The sequence below is a fragment of the Phaenicophaeus curvirostris genome, chromosome 6, assembly GCF_032191515.1.
Source record: "Phaenicophaeus curvirostris isolate KB17595 chromosome 6, BPBGC_Pcur_1.0, whole genome shotgun sequence".
Taxonomy (NCBI): Eukaryota; Metazoa; Chordata; class Aves; order Cuculiformes; family Cuculidae; genus Phaenicophaeus; species Phaenicophaeus curvirostris.
In genome coordinates, this window is record NC_091397.1 from 55,231,086 (window position 1) to 55,251,016 (window position 19,931).

The 19,931-nt window shown below is 41.5% G+C and overlaps 2 protein-coding genes across 9 annotated transcripts in view; one reads left to right on the forward strand and one right to left on the reverse strand.

Moving 5' to 3' along the window:
* The window catches only part of NFE2L3 (NFE2 like bZIP transcription factor 3), a 280,625-nt gene that overhangs the window by 243,987 nt on the left and 16,707 nt on the right, over window positions 1-19,931 (reverse strand). The window lies entirely within an intron of this gene.
* Window positions 21-16,403, forward strand: HNRNPA2B1 (heterogeneous nuclear ribonucleoprotein A2/B1). Of its 8 annotated transcripts, XM_069860240.1 has the most exons (13): window positions 22-220; window positions 4,673-4,783; window positions 5,576-5,722; window positions 7,110-7,320; window positions 7,864-7,965; window positions 8,057-8,146; window positions 8,671-8,733; window positions 9,213-9,332; window positions 9,579-9,701; window positions 10,648-10,730; window positions 10,885-11,809; window positions 12,047-12,177; window positions 13,006-13,357. In XM_069860240.1, the coding sequence occupies exons 1-10, from the start codon at window positions 191-193 to the stop codon at window positions 10,707-10,709; spliced, it is 1,059 nt and encodes a 352-aa protein (XP_069716341.1). In that variant the 5' UTR covers window positions 22-190; the 3' UTR covers window positions 10,710-10,730; window positions 10,885-11,809; window positions 12,047-12,177; window positions 13,006-13,357. The 8 variants fall into 8 exon arrangements, with proteins under 8 accessions (XP_069716342.1, XP_069716343.1, XP_069716341.1 ...); XM_069860241.1 differs by lacking the exon at window positions 10,885-11,809 and having other exon boundaries at window positions 21-220; window positions 13,006-16,403; XM_069860239.1 differs by having other exon boundaries at window positions 10,885-12,177.

A 19,931-nucleotide genomic window follows, 5' to 3' on the forward strand; every position in this document is an offset into this window, starting at 1 on the left:
CTGGGCCGGGCTGGGCTGGGCTGGGCGAGCGCCGCGCGCCGGCGGTTGACGGGGCAGAGCGCACGCCGCCGCCTACGCGCGAGCCGCAGCCTCCGTACCGTTTGTCGCCGCCAGCGCCAGGAGGGGGGCCAAGACGTCTCTCCAACGGGGGGCCAGCGCAGGACCGCGTCAGGCGTCCAAAAGAAGGAAGATGCCTCGCGGCGACAGAGAAAGCGACTGGGTGAGGCGGCGGGGGGAAGAGCGCGGCCGCCGCCATGACGGGGCCGCCGCCATGAGGGCGCGGCGCCCGCCGCCGAGCGGGGCCCGCGGTGTGTGTGTGTTGGGGGCGGGGGGGGGCTGCTCCTCGTTAAAAGCACGGGGGTGGGCTCGAGAAATCGCTTTATTGGTGGGGGAAGCGTGTGTGTGAGGGGAGCCCGTGCTGGCTTTCCCTGGGAGCTGCGGCAGGAGGTGTGGGGGGGGGGGGGGGTGAGAAGAGGGGGCGGGAAGAAAGGAGAGGCTGCGGCGCCATTTCCCTGGTGCGTGGGGCTCGCCCTTTGTCGCGGGGCCGCTGCAGGGAGACGAGAGGAGGGAGGGAGGGGGGTGATGAGGGAAGGACGGGTGGAATGCCGATGGCGGCGGCGCAGGGGAGAGCGGAGAGGGCTGCGGCGGAGCCGCCCCCCTCCCCCCCCCGCTTCTCCCCCGCTCGCGCCAAAATCTGCGTCGTTATCGCGTCTTCCCGCCAGGGCGGAGCGGGGAGAAAATGGCCAGGCCGCCAACAACGGGGATTGTGGGGGCGGCGGGGGCAGACTGGGGGTTCGTTCCGCTGCCGCCCCGTCCCTGCCAGTACCACAGGTGGCCGTGGGCCTCATTTTAGCTCCGCGCTTTAAGCCTTCGGGGCCGTTCGGCAATTTCCGGAAGAGTCGTCGCGGTGCCTGGGGCGATCGGGGCCGTTTCGGCTCCGCTCGGGCACGTTTCACGAGTCTCTTCCGTTGTCGGAAATTGCCGAACGGTCTCGGCCGCCTTAAGGCCGCTGCGTCTTTTTTCTCCGGAAATTGCCGAGCGCCGTCGCTTCCCGCTTCGGCTAATTCCGGAAATCGCCGAGCGGCTCCCGAGCGCCGTCACCGCCCGCCTCGGCAATTTCCGGAAATTGCCGAAGCGAGCCGAAGGCGCTCCCTCGCCGGCTCGGCTCTTTCCGGCGGCTGTCGGCGCGGATAAGCCTGACGACGACGGCTCCTTCGGCTCATTCCGGCGACGGCCATTACTAACGGGAGTCGAGGACTTTTCTTATTACGCGCTAAAAACGCGTAGGGGCCTTTTCCAGAACTGCTGCCCATCTGGAGATATTTAAGCTCCAGATTCGATTTTTTTCTTATTTTTTTTAAGTTTTTTTTTTTTTTTTTTTTAAACTAAAGCCTCGGGAGCGAGGCCGGGCTGGACGAGGAGGGCGCTCGCACTGCGGGAGCTGAATTTCAAATTACGTAACAGCCGAGGCGGCCATTACTGACCGGTCGTGCGGGCGGGAGCGCGTTAGCCATGAAGAACATGGTAGGCGAGAGGGGGAGATTCGGAGCTCGCCTTTAAGGTTATGCGTACAGAGCGAGTTTTTTCCGACCCCGGGCGTTAGGAGTGGGCTTAAACGCTTGGTGGCGGTGCGGGTCGGGTGTCCTTTCCGCCATGGGAGCGCTAACGGCGAGGAAGGTTCTGGAAGGAGGGGGGGGGGCTGGGGTCGCTGTAGCAGCCGCGGGGGGACGCGAGGGGCCGGTAATGGCGGTGGCGGGGGGTGGGTGGTGGGGGGGGGGATAATGGCGACGCCGAGAGCCGCGGGGCGGGCGCTGGCACCGCGTGCAGTGGGAACGCGCCGTTCGCAGCGCTCGGTTTCTGTGTAGCCCGAGGAGGAGGACGTTACTAATCCCGCGTTTGTTCGCGGTTGGGTTCGTTCGGTTTCGTCGGAGCTTGGTGCCTGCGGGAGTCGCTCGCCGCCCGCCGCATCGCTGTCCCTGGAGGCGACGCTGGGCGCCATTTTCCCTCCTGGCTGCGGGGGCCCCTGTTCTGAGCTCCGCCACATGGCGGAGCCGGCCCGGGCACCGCTCCGCGCCGCTGGAGTCCCGAGCCCCGCAGAACCCGGCTTTGCTTTTGCCGGGTCTGCTGCAGAGATCCCCCTCCCTCGTTTGTTAAGCGTTTTTGTTACTCAGGTTCTTAGCCCCGCAGCAGTCTGCGATCAGCTTAGAGTACTTGTCCACACCTTATTGTTCTGTGAAATACGTTTCCTTGCTTTTCAGCAAAGGTCTTACGTTTTCTAGTTCTTCGAAGTGTTGCTTTAAGCCAGTGAAGCACTGATGAGGATTCTGCAGAATTCATAAAGATTTCCTCCCATGCTACAGTCCTGCCGCAAAGCGTGCTATGGAAATCTTGAAATAAGTTTTTCTACTAGGTTTTATATTGTTTAATATTTTATATTGGGGGCGGTTTGTAGGGGTGAGGGTGTTTTTACAAAAAACTGGGTTTCATTAAGATACTGAGATGAACTAGAGTGATAATAGTTTTTATCACATATTTTACAGCTTCAGCATAAACTTCAGTTGGTCAGAGCATTCTAGAAGGTGGTGGGATTTTAATGCTGGACTAACCAGAGCTACTCAAAACTGACATATTTGAGTCAAATAGTGTCTCTGCATCCAGAAGCTGTGCGTATATTAGTGGAGCAACGTGTTTATGATATTTACACTCACTGGTTTTGATTGAAAAACGGGTAGTGAATTTTGTTACTGCTGTGTCCTCACGTGTATAGTGCCTAGGCATTGTTCTTGGTAGGGCACGTACCATGTATGATAATACATGGTAGATTACGGTTTCTAAGAATTTCTACATCTGTAAAATATGATATTGTTCCATTTAACGTGTAGTATATATTTGTCCTTTAAACAAATGTAGTTGTTACAGCTGATGGATTCCATTTCTTGGTTGAATTTCATTTAGGTGTTTATAATGGTTTTCAAAGGTAAACTTAACACTTATTGGACAAATCCTACCTGCCTACTAGATTTGCTTGATTCTTATATTTTCATAAGAACATGAATATGCATTATTAGATGCACACCTGTTGATTACATAGCCAGTCGTGTTTTGTGGACATATGAAACTGTAGCAACTAGTCCCTAGTTTTTAAGCAGCAAAACTGAAGTAATTTGAAGGGAGAAATTTTTTTGGCGTCTATCATTGCTTAAAATGATTTTTCTGCTAACTTACTGAAATTATAAATGATAGTATGACTTGCAGTATATGGCTTTTTAGTCCAAGCGTGTTAGGCAGCATCCTTTCCTGTATTCCTTTTTAAAAGCTGAGGTGAAAGATAACTTGGCATAACACGAGTTTGCTGCTTTTAAAATCGTTTTGCCTGTATGTACAAGGAGGAGACAGTACTAGCCTCTGTGGTGCTTAGAAGAAAAGGTACTACGTCCAACAGCAGATTTCAGGTAGTTTTTTTAAGAGGGATTTAAACAGGCAATGCTTTTTTTTTATGGTGGTCTTCTTTGTCAGATTGCAGTATCTAAAATGGTAATCCGATGATGCATTTTGAACAAAAACTGATTCAGTACTGTCTATAGTAATTGTTGCCCTGTTAAATGCAGGCCTGCCTCGGACAACCTCAGAAAACTTACTGGTGTACATGGAGATTGGCCTAATGCTTTTTAAAGCATTTGTACACAGAACTGTTTTGCTTATTTTCCAAATCTTACAGTTCATAATTGGAATTGTATGATGCCTGCTTAGTATAACAAGTTAATTTTAAAAGTATTTTTAACTGGAGGAGATTAGAAGGTTGTTTTTCCTGCTTTAGTGTAATACCACATACAAAATTATAGTTGTAATGCCTTATTATTGATGCTGGGTTTTTTAATTTATGGTCCTGTCCTTATAGCAGAAATTTCTGCTGGACAGGGACAGTGGTAATTTGCCTGGAAGATAATATAACGAGGTCTTAGCAAAACCGTAATTTATGTTCGTGGATAGATACGTGAATGTGTCTTTCACACTCCTGTTGTTAAGCGAATCTAATTAATTTTGATACTCATGCTTTTGAGGGTAGACAGGTTTACCGCTGATTTTGGTGGTGTGAGATCTCAAATGAATTCTAGAGATTCTTCGGCATTCATTCATTATTGAGAAAATAGGAATCTGCAACCTGTTTTAGAACGTCTTTAGCTTTGTCTTTATTTATTTTTAATGCCTTGGGTAAACAGCATGATAGTATACATGGACACCAGTTTGAGCCAGAATGCATTTTAAAAATAAATGCCATCTGAGTTAGAACCAGACGGTATGAATGAATTCATGTTATCTGTAATTTTAACTTCCGGGTTTTTTACTTTCTTTTCTTTAAAGAGCAGCTTTTAAAGACTTTTGAGTTGAATAGTCTGAAGTCTTTGAGTATAGTCCCTGGTACTTAGTATTTGGAGGGAGAGATGAGAAGAAGCACGTTATTAAAATCAGTATTATGAAGATATCCCCATAAAACTGCATAAGTTGCCTAATTTCTCATATAGTGGTTGAACATAAGAAGAGCCAAGCCTAATGTTGAAAAATGTCTTACTGGAAGGTTTAGACGCTTAAGGGACTATTATTGATGCCTAATGATTCTGATGTAAAGGGCGTATTACTAATTGTGTTAATATAATCCTCTTTTCTGTGATAGAGGGAAAAGGAGCAGTTCCGCAAACTGTTTATTGGTGGCCTAAGCTTTGAAACAACAGAGGAGAGCTTGAGGAGTTATTACGAGCAATGGGGAAAGCTTACAGACTGTGTGGTAAGTTCGGCAAACTAGTAAGCTACAAAGGTGCAGAATGATTAGAAATTGCAAAAGTAGGGGGGGTTATTTTCTAGATAGCTTAAAGAAAAGATGGAATAGTAAATAAAAAACGGTTGGTTTGTACATAATTCAGCCCAGTCCATTGAAACTATATCTAGGCTTTCCCTTGCAAACTGTATTGATAAGAGTTATAAGAGTGTTCACAATCTGTTTTCTGTTAAATCTTACAGATTATCTGCAATCACCGACTTCAGTGGTTTAAAGTTGGGTGTCATTGGCTGAAGTGCATTAGGGAGCACTTACACAGAGCAATGTTAGGTCTTTGTGATTGGTAACCTTTGGTAGAAAGCTGGTATCCTGGTAAGCACCCCCAGGAAAGCTGGAAAAGGATGTCTTTGTGATTTTTTTCAGAGAATCATTTAGGTTGGAAGAGACCCTTAAGATCAAGTCCCAACTGTAAACCTAACACCGTCAAGTCCACCACTAAATCATGTAACTGAGTGCCACACCTATATGTCTTGTAATACCTCTAAGGATGGCGATTCTTGTAGAAGTTCCTCCACTGAATTTGTTCTGGGAGCAGTAAATACTTAATTAGTAACACAGATTTAAAGTCTGCAGTCTTCAGAGTATGTCACTGATAATAGTAGCTTTTCTGAGTAGAGTCTTAGAGGACAAGGATGGTTTGGTTTTGTGATGTCAAGCGAAGTTTACGCATTTCTTCAGATCTTGTTTTAAGCTTAATGTGAGACAAGTAGAAACGGTTTAATCTTGTTTATTGTTTTTTAGGTAATGAGGGATCCTGCAAGCAAAAGATCAAGGGGATTTGGTTTTGTAACATTCTCCTCCATGGCTGAAGTTGATGCAGCCATGGCTGCAAGACCTCACACAATTGATGGAAGGGTGGTTGAGCCTAAAAGAGCTGTGGCTAGAGAGGTAATTTTGACTTTGAAAGCGGATACTTTCCATGCTTTGAAAGAAGAAATCTCTGTTTTGGTCAGACCGTTATGCTTTGTTCTCATTTAATATTGCCTGAGTTGAAATTCTGTAGTCTAAAGACCATGTCACTGTTTCCCATACTTTTGGTCTGTTTAATGGCACTGTTACATGAGTGTCTGTTAAACTACAGTGAATTATTAAGTGATTCAGGTTGTAGAAGCATGTCTGCAAGGAACAGAACTGGAGTGTGAAGGTATTGTTAGTGAACGCATGTTGGATGCCTGTAATTATGCAAAATCCATACTATTCTGTGGAATGGTTCCAGGTGCTAAACCTCAAGTGAATAAACTCTCAATATCTCCTGACTCTATCCCAAGAGCATTTTGTGTATTTCTGAAAGGTGTGTAATTGAATGAAATTACTACAAATAGAGACTGTAGGGGGGATATTCTTTTTCCAGTGGTGGTGTGTAGAATCAGCTTAGCACTATTCTGGTTTTAGCCCCAGACATATTTAGTTTTAAATTTCAGGGTACAGATTAGATGGGTGCACTTGAATGTGGTGCACCTGTAAACTTATCAGTCTGGTTGCTGTGGCACATGGGTGCTTCAGAAGCAACTGCACATTCTAAGTTACTTCTGTTCACCGTGCACCCAGATGTTCTATGCATTTGGACTGGTGAACTGGAGTTGAGTGAGCTGTCTTAAGAGGTTAAGGGAAATGGAAATCATAACCGTTGGTACCCTTGTTAGCTATCCCACTTTAATTACATTTTTTCCAAATGCAGAAAGAAAAGTGGTGCGTGTATGTCGTTGATTAATATAAAGTTATTGCTAAGCTTTAGGAATAAGTCATTCTTACCTAGTGCAGCAGCTTGGATCTCATCTCAAAATATAAAAAGAACCCATGAACGTTCTTTGTATTTTGTATAGGGGTTAAAATGCATTGCTGTGAACTTGCTGAGGTTCAGTGACTTTTGCTGTTGATAGGAGTGGAATGTGAGCTTCAGTGCTGTTGGGGAGATGGGCAGAAGAAGCTGTTTCTGTTATAAAAATTAGGCTTTAAGTTAATAAATATTTGCAGTTCTTATGCACAGTTGATCTTGTGCTTTCTCTAAATATGTTTAAAGGCTTTTAATTTACTTTTGTGCATTTTGTAGCACGTCTGTCTGTATCTTCTTCAATGCTTGCTTTGACATAAAGAGGGGAGGAAGAACCTCTAAATAACCCCAGGTTGCTTCCCTCTCAGAAGGGAAGGGACGTGCATCATAACAGGGCTACCTCAGGGCCTGAAAAATCTTAGTTTATCAGTACCCTGTTCCTGGCAAAATAGGGATTAGTGAAATTGTTTTTCTCTGTGATAATGTAAGGGATTCTTTTAACAGGAATCTGGAAAACCTGGTGCTCACGTTACTGTGAAAAAACTATTTGTTGGTGGTATTAAAGAGGACACTGAAGAGCACCACCTTCGTGACTACTTTGAGGAATATGGAAAAATCGACACTATTGAAATCATTACTGACAGACAGTCTGGTAAAAAGAGAGGGTTTGGATTTGTTACATTTGATGACCATGATCCTGTGGATAAAATTGTATGTAAGTAAGCATGATTTAACTCACTCATTTGAAAGTATTAGTCCTTGCAGTCACAGCAGTTGTGTAAAGCTAAACTTAACTAATTCTGTTATCCTATAGAGTTAATGTGCATGAATGTTGTAGTTTACATGAATTGTGTAGGAACAAGTGTTGTCAAATAAGTATTGGCGTCTTTGCTTAAAAATCTTAAGTTTTTTTTGTTTGTTTGGGGGGTTTTTGTTTGTTTGGGGGGTTTTTGTTTGTTTGGGGGGTTTTTGTTTGTTTGGGGGGTTTTTGTTTGTTTGGGGGGTTTTTGTTTGTTTGGGGGGTTTTTGTTTGTTTGGGGGGTTTTTGTTTGTTTGGGGGGTTTTTGTTTGTTTGGGGGGTTTTTGTTTGTTTGGGGGGTTTTTGTTTGTTTGGGGGGTTTTTGTTTGTTTGGGTTTTTTAGTAATGATATGGAATATGTGTGGATTAATTTGGAAAGTACTTCATTTTTTGAAGCCTGATATTTGTTGCCAGCTCAGTAGTTAAATGCTGATGGTATTTTATTTTATGTGATTACAGTGCAGAAGTATCACACCATCAATGGCCATAATGCAGAAGTAAGGAAAGCTCTCTCCAGACAGGAAATGCAGGAAGTTCAAAATTCTAGGAGTGGGAGAGGAGGTATGTACAAATAACACTTACTTGTTTGTGGTTGTTTTTTTGTGTTCACTTTCCATGATCTTGCCACTTAAAAACGTTAAACTGTTTACAGGGAACTTCGGTTTTGGTGATGCCCGTGGAGGTGGTGGCAACTTTGGTCCAGGACCTGGCAGCAATTTTAGAGGGGGAGCTGGTAAGACAGGCATGTTTGTAGCATTTTGCTATTATTTATTTATACCGTCTTTCTGGTTCTTGGTAACTTTGTAGCTACTGCTGTTTAATTTCAATGCAGCTGTAGCAGTTGGAGAATCTAGAGGAAAATTAACTTGCAGACCTCTTCTGTAGTACACATTATAGTGATTTTCTTTCCATATTTTTTATTTTTAAGATTACTTTTAAAAGGAAAAATTAACCAGAACTTAGTAATTTTCTTAAGGAATTCAGAAATTTCCCCTCCATAATTCTGTGCAGCACTTGCCTGACCTTTACAGTGGAAGGTCTATGTCCAAAATTAAAACGGATTGCCTTACAAATGCAAGAAAACAGAAGGTGCAGAGTAATGATGGGACATGCTTTCGCGCACATTTTTCTGAATTCAAGTCTACATGTGCTTAATCAGTAACCTGAGATTTGGCCTTTATAGTCATAGGGGTTTGAGTGTGTGGCGAGTGTGCTACAGGTGAATTTAAATACTTTTTGAAATATGTCTTTTTAATTTTCCGACAGATGGATATGGAAGTGGTCGTGGATTTGGTGATGGGTATAATGGATATGGTGGAGGACCTGGAGGTTAGTTTACTTTTTTGGTGGTGGACATGGTTGTTCTTGTTCTCTCATTCAAAAACATGTTTATATTTACTTACCATTTATATAAAATTAATATTAATTGCCAAAGCCATTTTGTTGGCTTTAAGATGCAGGCATACCTGTTGAATCACGTTAAACCTTTATATGGCAAATTGTGTGGTTATTTCTGGGACAGCCATACCTTTTTGTTTTCTTTAGATCAGCAGTGTTTTGTAAATTGCCTGGAAAATGATAAGCCTCTTAATTGAGGCTTTTAGGTGGTCCAGTGGTGGGTTTTTGTCACAGTTTAGTTAGGGTGGAAGCTGTTACGTGCCTTTAAAAGTCACGTTCATAGAAGTTTGTTCACAGAACTCCTACCCTTTTCTTCCCCTATAGACTTGTAAATAGAAGTGCTTTGATTTTGTAGAAGCTGGTTGCCTTCTACGCTGAAAAGTTTATTTTAAAGGATTATGTTGTCATAGGTGGCAACTTCGGTGGCAGTCCTGGTTATGGAGGAGGAAGAGGAGGATATGGCGGAGGAGGCCCTGGATATGGAAACCAGGGTGGGGGCTATGGAGGAGGTTATGACAACTATGGAGGAGGTAACCTACTGTCCTGAAATTAGCAAGTCATTGAAGGTTTGGTGGGGAGGAGTGGGCATGGTAAATGTTGCCTAAGGAAGTTTTGTTTTCCGAATAGTATGAAAAAGCAGTTTGGTGCATACATTGCTGGAATACCTGTGTGATTTTGTACTTTGTTTACAACTCTTAACAATGAGGGAACTTTGTGAATACCATAGGCATTTTAGCTCATTTAGGCACTTCTCCACTTTTGTATTGATAATACAGGCAATTATGGAAGTGGAAACTATAACGATTTTGGAAACTACAACCAACAACCTTCAAATTACGGTCCAATGAAGAGTGGAAATTTTGGTGGCAGCAGGAACATGGGGGGACCATATGGTGGAGGTATTGTATATGTCCTGACTTGCCTTAGAGACAGAGCGGTGGGTGGGCTTGAGCCTTTCAGGGAGGTGGAATGGATGATGGGATATGAGGTAACTGTTTTGAACTGAAAAAAGGGTGGATTAACATTAGATAGAAAGAAGAAATTGTTAATGGTGAGGCACTGGAACAGGTTGCTCAGAGAAGTCATCATGCCCCATCCCGGAAATACGTCCCTCCCTATGATTGCTTGGTTGGAACCAGATGATCTTTAAAGGTCGTTTCCATCCCAAACTATTCTAAGATTGATATGTAGAAATTGGATAAATTCTGCAGTAGATACACCGTAGTGCCCATCTTCATTGTGCAAGTTGGCTACAATTTCTCATCCTGAGACTGTAAAGGTTGTTGTGGGGAAAATTACTATTTTTAAAAAGATAAATGACAAGATACAAGCTTCTCAAATAGTATGAAATGTTTTGCAGTTTGTTCTGTAAAGAGTGAAGTTTTGTGTTTTTCGCTATCAGCTCACAGTATTTGTAGAGAGTCTAGTTAATGTCCACTACACTTGCTGGGATTTCTTTTTCTTCTCTTGTAGTGTTGCTTCTCTGACATTTTTTTCCTCTTTGTCTAAATGTTATTAAATGTGGCATGTAAAACTTGTGAAACAAACTGAAACACAAAGCCTTTTCTTGCAAGGTTTAGCATACAGATAAATTCAGCCCTCACAGGTTCAAGGCAGTACAGTGTATCAAATTACATGTGACTCTGTTGAATCTTTTTAAGATTTCAGCATGTAGTTTTTGTGGCAGTTCTTGGAGGTTTGGCAAAAGGCAGCAAAATGTGAAAATATTTATTGTACGTGCTGTCTCTGGAAGTAAAGCGGACGTTAATATATAGTAGTCAAAAGCATTCCTAGATTTAAAAAGCGTACTTGACTGTTCTGTTTCTTGTTTTTCTGCAATTGCAGGGAACTATGGTCCAGGGGGCAGTGGAGGAAGTGGTGGATATGGAGGGAGGAGCCGTTACTGAGTTTCTTCAAGCATGCCATGGGTAAGTATGTTTCTAAGTGTTAAAATTGCAGTGATTCTTGAGAGTAGCTGCAGGAGTTAAAAGCTTTTTAGGATCGTATTATCTTTCCTTTAAAAAATGGTTAGATGAACAATTTCATAACCTATTTTTTTACTCTTTACTTCTGTTGAAACAGGCTTCACTGTATAAATAGGAGAGGATGAGAGCCCAGAGGTAACAGAACAGCTTCAGGTTATCGAAATAACAATGTTAAGGAAACACTTATCTCAGTCATGCATAAATATGCAGTGGTATGGCAGAAGACACCAGAGCAGATGCAGAGAGCCATTTTGTGAATGGATTTGGATTATTTAATAACATTACCTTACTGTGGAGGAAGGATTGTAAAAATGCCTTTGAGACAGTTTCTTAGCTTTTTAATTGTTGTTTCTTTCTAGTGGTCTTTGTAAGTGTAGAAGCATTCCTTTGATAATGTTAAATTTGTAAGTTTCAGGTGACATGTGAAACCTTTTTTAAGATTTTTCTCAAAGTTTTGAAAAGCTATTAGCCAGGATCATGGTGTAATAAGACATAACGTTTTCCTTTTAAAAATTTAAGTGCGTGTGTAGAGTTAAGAAGCTGTTGTACATTTATGATTTAATAAAATAATTCTAAAGGAAATATTGTGTAATTTTAGATTTTTTTTTAATATTGTAAAATAAGGCAAGGAGTGGGTAGCATAAGGTCCCACAAATAATATAAAGCTATTGTTGTACGTGTAAAATTAAATGCTGGTCAGAAAAAAGTATGTTGTCTGTAAATGATCAGGTTTAAACTATCTAGATAACTTAAGGGGTATCTCTGCAAGGAGAAACACCTTTTTAGATCTTTTAGATGCTGCTTCTTCAATGGCAAGGAAAGGAAATATCCCCAGCGAGGTACTCTTCCAGGGACACAGGTCTAGTACAAGAGAAGTCTTGAAAACGTCACTAAGTTCAGCCAGTCTTAAAAAGCTGCGCTGTATTTCTGCAAAGCTTTAACTACGGTAGTTTGATAAGGATGTCAACGAAGGCTGAGGGTCTAGAGCAAAGTAGTTCTAAGCTTCAGTTAAACTTCTTTAGGTAAGATCTTATTTACTTTTCCTTTCTTAATGTTCAAAAAAAAAAGAAACTAATTTTGTACGACAGTATTCTTTGAGTATAGTTATTATCATTATGTAGTTTAACATAGCAATTAATTAACAATTACCAATTGAAAAGAAATTTGTGAATCCTGTTTTCTTGTATTATTAAATTTTTTACAAACAAATTTCTGTTAATTTCAGCTACTTAACATATTTTTTTCCTACTGGAATCTAGCTATGATATGAACCCTGGACAAGCATAGACTGCTGCCACTGTACACTGCTACAGTTGAACAAATGAGACCTGCAAGTGTCCATTAGTAAAGCTTTGCAAGGGTTCCATCCCTGGTGTTGGTAGTTAAAATGGTAGGTCACAAGTTAATTAAATCATACAACTTTATTTTTGCATCCTGCAACATTTTATTTTTTCTTGGGAGTCTGTGCATTACGGTGGTTGCAAGGTAATGCAATGAAGGTGGTTCTGTGCTGTTGAAAATGAACTATGTTGTTACGTGTCTTGTCTGCTGTAATCTACTTAACATAACACGTTTCGTCCTGAAGGTTCCTGAGTAACTGTAGACTGTTTACGTGTAAGGAAAAAAATTGCACCACAGAATACATCTGCCTCTGAAGGAATGTGTCGTCCATTCTTTTAACCAACTGCATAAGCAGTTCTTTAGGAGGGGAAGTGAAAACTTCAAATGAAACTGCAGGTGGTATTTCATAGGTGTATAATGTAATTACATAAATTGGAATTTGGCTAGAGTGTTGAGGTGTCCACCATTTTTTATAGTTCTTGCAGCTGATAAACCTTAGTGCCAAATTCAGTCAGCCTTACTCTCACTGTATTGAATATTTGCACCTCAAATTAATGAAAATTTGTCAACTGATGAGTTTTTCAGAGTAAGGGTGGCATACTCTACTAGAATTGGTTTTTAAATAAAAATCAACAAAACTCAAAAAAAGGCAACCAAAAAATGCCCTAACTTCAAAGTTCCATTGCCTTCAAAAGGCTACCCGCTGAAGAACATGGACTCTGATAACTAAAGTCCTGTTCGTTTTTTTTTGTTAGACACACCAGTGAACTGCTTATACTTTTTTTTTTTTAAAAAATGGCTGAAGTTCCCCTATTGGTAATTTGGTTTAGACATATGTGATAAACATCTTCAGATACACTTTTTTTTTCTTTGGCAGGAAGGTGCCATGCTGCAGGTAACTAATGAAGAAGTGGTCAACCACAGAAACGCTTCAAGAAATAAGAAATTCTGTATCATCAGAAAATAGTTGTTTTTGCTGCCTTCATTAAAATTCTTAGAGGTTAAATGAATACTGATAAAACATCACAATTAGTACAGCTCCCTGTAATGCTGGGTTTTTTAAATTATAGTAATAATGTCTTGTAAACCTTTCGAATAAAATTCAGATTCGTTAGGAGAAACAAATCACTAATGTTAAAATACAAAACATTCTGTGAGTAAAAAAGTTTAACTACATATTTTTATAACTTTCATAGCTTTAAAATAAAGTATTTTTTTATACCAAAGTAGTTCTAGTGTAATGCTTAATAAGAATTAGTGTGTCTAACATTAAATAATGTTTACGCGCAGCTTTTAGACCCTCTCATTATTTGAAACATTCCATTTTGAGGTGGCTTTTAAAAAAGTCAACTTGGCCAGTGTATTTGCAGAACTTGTACCTCTGACCATGGGCATCTGTTCTCTGTTGGGAGAAACAGTGCTACAAATTAAAAATGCTGATCTTGCTGTTGGACACAATTGCTTTAAAATAGCTTTTTGGCTGTATTTTATATCACTTCATAAAAAGTACCTCCTCCTTTCCTGTTAATGAAACTTAACACTTCAGGCAGTTTGTCAAAATGTGATAGGACAATAGCTTTATCGTTTTCACTTGTAAAGAGCTTTTAGTATTGAGAAAAACTGAATGGAATGTAATGTTCCCACTGTACCGAAATTGTATTGCTGATAGCTGCATCCTCTGGGGGGGAAAACCAAAAAAACCCCAAAACTAAACCAAACAAGTGTGAGCTTGGGAAAGCTTCACTTGGGAATGGATTTGAGGGAAGGTATCTTCAGTCTGTGCTCTTTAGCCTGTTACCCACGTAATGGTTTATTATAAACTTTAAACATGCATGCTTAGCTCTTGCAGAATCATAATGTCTTTAACCTTATTTAAGGATTTACATGGGTTTTTTTCTGTTTATTAAGTCAAACTATGAAGTATTTGTATAGGTATCGAGTGGGCTGCAACGGAAGGAGAAAATGAAGGCACAAAATCTGCTTTACTTTGTTCTTTCCAACAGAATGAGTTGACCAGTTGATAAAGGCATTCACTTTCCTGGAGCTTAGATTTAGTTAATGGAAATCTTTTTCTTCACAGTTGCCACGTCTGCATTCCTAGGGCATTTAAAAAATAAACCAACACTTCAGAGAGGAGTGATTCTTACTCTTGTCTTTCTCTTTGAGATATTCACACTCTTTAAGTAGTTTTGCAACCAGGTTTAAAATACATTTAATTGAGCACCTGACTTTCCATAATGAGGATATTCTTACTTTGGTTTACTGGTAAGAGGGGGAGGGAGTGTATAAAAGGGGACAGCAGTCTGCAAAAAACTAAGTTACCAAATACTTTAATATTTTGAAAGGTTGGAGTATTTGAGTAAGTCTCCTGTTGTCTTACTGCTAAGAAGCCTCATGACTCTTCTTTCTTGGTATGTTCTTAAGAATTGAAGAAAGTGACAATCAGTGTTTAGTGATGAATTCAGTGAGAGAAGTCACTGTTTTGAGTCGACTTGATATGGATAGCTAGCAACTTGGAATAAAAACAACTGTGTGTGTTCAATTACTGATCTTCAGACAATCTGTGCTTCTCTTTTATAAGAAGTTGAGTTTAATGTCAATCTACAGGCTTCCTTTTTTCAAAGTAAGGGTAATGTTGCTGGTCAGTATGTTTCAGTGTTCCAAGAACTGACTATCAGGTTGTTGGTACTAGGCCCAGCTTGCCTGCAGCAAGCTGAGGAAAGAATGTGAAAGACAATACAACTTGTTGGTAACCGGTATGGGAGCAAAAACAATCCCAAAGAAGAACAGAGTATGACTGGTGTTTATAAAGTGATGGTAAAAAAAGGTCCATACCAGGGTTCTGGCCACTCAGACTTCATGTTCTCTGAATGATTTACAATTAAAGATGAATTTTATTAGATTCTGGTTCTGCTTCAGGTGTTGAAAAGCGTTCAGGAACATGTGAGAAATGGCTCTTAATCCTTCAGGATTAGCAGGAATTGAATTTTTCATGTGTGGGGAAAATATATTCCTTTGGTTTCATGATGAGTGTATGTACTGTCTTTGGGATGAAATGATACTGCAAAACCATAGATCTGAATTTTCAAGGAGCTGTCAGCCGAGTTTGTTTCAGCAACTTGAACACACTAGTGAAATAGAAACATTTGCAGAGAACATACTGACACAGTACATTTCCTATGGCTTTAGCATTTTGATTTGTTTTCAAAACAGAGTGCATGATGCAAATGAAATACCCTGATAGTGCTGTATACTTTTCCTCCTGAGTGTGTGTGGGGTTATGCCAGCTTCTCATTCATACAGTGATACTGGTAGGAATATACACAAGTATAACATGGGGGGGTGTTCCTGGGTAATTATACATATTGCCACAAGTCCCATTGTCCCTTTTAACAGTTGTGTTCTTGCTTTGCAGCTAGTGTACATTTACATTGCAGCAGAAGTGTTAGTGTTGTCAAGCTATTCTAGTTAATGTAGAACTGGTTTATTTAACAACCATGAAAGTAAACAGTGTTTAACTTTAAATGGCTGTGTGACTTGCCTGACAGAATGCTATGAATGTACTAGGTCAACAGTGTTTGGGGACCGTGTGGTTTTGCAAACTAGCTTGTGACCTACACTGCTTCATTGTATGAACAAGGTGACTTTGTGGGCAAGTCCTGGAAGATTGCTGTTCCCCCAAGTTCTCACCAGCATGAGATTCCCACCAGCCCCCCCAATTCTTTTTTCCACTTGCTCTGGTTTTAGGCTTTTCTGTGAAAATCAGTGGCTGATGCAGCCAATGGATTTTTAGTGGATGTGTAGCAGGTATCCAGTTGCAGTGCTTTTATGAGGTGCGCTATGGTAATAAGATTTCACATGGTTACATGTGTCATCTCTTCAGTTTATTTAATAAATAATTTTTCACTAGAACTTGGTGCTGAGTGTCCTGTTTGCCTCATTTATAGGCCTCTACTTTGTCCTTGATTCTTGCTAGAACTGTACTTCTGACTGTCATCAGATACAAATGTAGTTTGTATTTTGGGACAAAGAGATAAGCTGTTAAGGCTGTTGAACGGCTCTTGATGAAGTTGCATTGTATTTTGTTTCTTCTTGAAATTTGTTACTCTGGCTTACTCCTCTTAAAACTAGATTGTAAGCTTTTGAGCAGGAACTGTCTTTGTTTGTAAAATGTAGCTTCTGTAAAAAGCAAAGTCTCTTCAATAAAACCAAAGCATGAAGCAGCTAAAGCTGCACTTCGGTGCAGTGCTGTTAGTGATCGTTCAGTGTGTGTGACAGCAGTGTGCTGTGTCTCTTTGTCAGGGCCTGTTTGTGGTATTCCTGCACGTGATTGTTGAGCCTTGCATTTCATAAGCAATGCTTGGGTATTGCATTCTAATGGAAGCGCTACACTTGTGTCCATACAAATGGTCTGGATCTGAGCAGCTCCTGCCTAAAGCTGTTGTAGCTCTACACGCTGCTCCTAGAACTACTAGAGAAGGTAATCTATGCTTTGTTATTTCCCTACCACTAAGTGTTTTTCTCAATCTGACCTTTCCTGACCTTTTCAGGTAACCTCTTGTCATTATTAATGTAACACACAGTTTACTGCTGAGATGGTATAGGCTACTCAATATCTCTACCATGGGAATGGTGTTTTATTGAGACTTCTCAGGCTGGTATTTGCATTTCGTTGTTGCTATATTAACAGCTCTATCTACAGTCCTCAGTTTTGCAGTTTTTTAGCAACGAAACAAGTCTGAAAGAGTTTACATTCTCTCTGCTGAAGGGAGGTGCTTTCTCAAAGTTAGTATTGAGTGAGGTAGAATGCAGGTTTAAATGCTTTTTCACTGAACGTCTGTTTCCAGATTTGCTTCTACATTGTTTTCTTATGCGGCATAGTTCCTGGTTTGTATGCTTAGAATTTGAGTTTTTAAAAGTTATGATGTATCGGTGAGACAGAGTAGACTTCAGTCTGGGGTTTACCACTTAAAATGATTGTAGGTACAAGTTTTCTTTAACAAAGCTGTTTTCTTCTGCAGTGTCTCCTTTTTGTGTATAGGTTGAAAATACAGTAGAGCCATTCTATAAACATATTAAAAGGAGCTTTAGGAACCCTTTGCTTTGGGAGGAAAGCTTGCTATAACTTGTATCTATCTAGTCTAACTTGCAAAAGTAAGAATAAAAAGTGTAAGGTGCAGTTAAGACTAAGCAATGATTGGTGGTGTTACGGGTTTTTTTTTTTTTTAAATGTAAACTGGTCACAGGGCAGACACTTAAAACAGTATAAACCATTTTTGGGTAAGATGCAATACCAGATGACTAAAATCAGGGAAAAGCCCCCAGTGTTCTGAGTTGTGCCTACTCTTTTGTCTTCTTTGTGGGTAGGTAGATGAGGGACATCCAGACTTGGTGCTCTGTCATCCACACTCAGTGTGCCCAATGTCACTAATTCACCTGTGGGATTTTTGTAGGGGTAGAGTTGATAGTGTAGTCTCATACATAACATTGCACCCTTAGCAAGTTTGCGGACAACACTAAGCTGGGTGGAAGTTTTGATCTGCTGGAGGGTAAGGAGGCTCTGCAAAGGGATCTGGACAGGCTGGACCGCTGGGCAGAGTCCAATGGCATGAGGTTTAACAAGGCTGAATGCTGGGTCCTGCACTTGGGGCACAACAACCCTGTGCAGTACTACAGACTAGGAGAAGTCTGGCTGGAAACTGCCTGGAGGAGAGGGACCTGGGGGGGTTGGTTGACAGCGACTGAACATGAGCCAGCAGTGGCCCAGGTGGCCAAGAAGGCCAATGGCATCTTGGCTTGGATCAGAAATGGCGTGGCCAGCAGGTCCAGGGAGGTTCTTCTCCCTCTGTACTCGGCACTGGTGAGACCGCTCCTCGAATCCTGTGTTCAGTCCTGGGCCCCTCACCACAAGAAGGATGTTGAGGCTCTGGAGCGAGTCCAGAGAAGAGCAACGAAGCTGGTGAGGGGGCTGGAGAACAGGCCTTATGAGGAACGGCTGAGAGAGCTGGGGGTGTTTAGCCTGGAGAAGAGGAGGCTGAGAGGAGACCTCATTGCTCTCTACAACTCCCTGAAAGGAGGTTGTGGAGAGGAGGGAGCTGGGCTCTTCTCCCAAGTGATGGGGGACAGGACGAGAGGGAATGGCCTCAAGCTCCACCAGGGGAGGTTTAGGCTGAACATTAGGAAAAAGATTTTCTCAGAAAGGGTCATTGGGCACTGGCAGAGGCTGCCCAGGGAGGGGGTTGAGTCACCTTCCCTGGAGGGGTTTAAGGCACGGGTGGACGAGGTGCTGAGGGACATGGGTTAGAGATTGATGGGAATGGTTGGACTCGATGATCCGGCGGGTCTCTTCCAACCTGGTGATTCTATGATTCTATAAACTTCCTAAAGGGAACACAATTGTTGAAAAGTAACAGTGGTGGAATTAGCTGTTAGTGGAATTCATGCTGCTTTTCAGTCTGTAGGTTTACGTGTAACTGAGCTAGATGGAATTGGGGCCGGTACCTTAGTTCTATAGGAAGCTGTTGAAGTATGCTGCTTTCCCTTAGGATAGCTCACCGAATCATAGAGCAGTTAGGTTTGAAAGGACCTTAAAGATCATCCAGTTCCAACCTCCCTGCTGTGTGCAGGGACACCTCCCACCAGACCAGGCTTCCCAAGGCCCATCCAACCTGGCTTTGAACACCTCCAGGGATGGGGCAGCCACAGCTTCGCTGAGGAACCTGTTCTAGTGCCTCCTTATGTTTAGTTCCAACATGTTTATTTTCAGCACATGCCAAAACTTAACATAACCGTTAACCAAATGAGTCTATGCTTTATTTCATTAGCTGGCTTTATGCAAGTTCTCAGAGCTCACAGCACTTCTGCTGATGGAGAGGACGTCTGAGGGTTAGCCTTACCCGCTCCGAGACTGTAGAAATATGTGAGGCCCCAGAACGAGAATATTTCAGTTTCTGGTTTTACTCATTATGGGTCTAATTTAATATTTATCAGAATTGGTGCACATGGCCCATAAAGTAGACCTAAAGCCCTGGTCCTGCAAAAGCTGCATGCATAGACTTTAAAATGCTTATTATGCTAATTATAACAACTGTGCTGACTCAGAGCTACTTTCTCTTTTTCCCAGAACTCAAAATGAAGTTCACAGTTCATCATAGGTATCTGTTACCTGTTGCATGTTTTGGTTGAATTCGCAACCTAGTAATTACTTCTTTGTGAGTACCAGTTAGGGTAGATGCACTTCACAATGATGCTTGACTAACAGCAAGAAATTTCAGGGCCTTGCTAATGAGTTCCTGCTATGAATTTACCATAGCAATTTGAGGCTGTGGCAAAACTGATAAAAGAACAGGTGTACACATATTTAAAAAAATCTTTTAATAGAAAATGCAGAGCAAATTGAAATGGCTGATTGTGTCATTAACAATTTAGTGCATTTTGCACTCTGAGGCAGTGCTTTTTAGAAAATAGCGCTCGATGCTACCTGTTACTGTAAACAGAAGTGCAAGCAAACAACGTAGTTTACGTGCTAATGGCAGTTTATTTTTTCAAAAGGTGTCATTTGTTATTTGTACTTATATTCATGTATGTGTAGTTTCATTTGTGTTTGGTGCACTCTTAACATAGCTGATCATAAAGTTGCTACTCTGTCATTGTACCATATCCAGTGACCTCTCTTTTAATATAAGCTTGATGGGATTTGTAGTATTTGTTGCCACCTAGTTGTTAACGTTAGGGATGATTTTAATACCGTACTACCTCGGAGGCCTCTTAACGTTCCCTCTTAATCACTTAATGCCTTTTAGG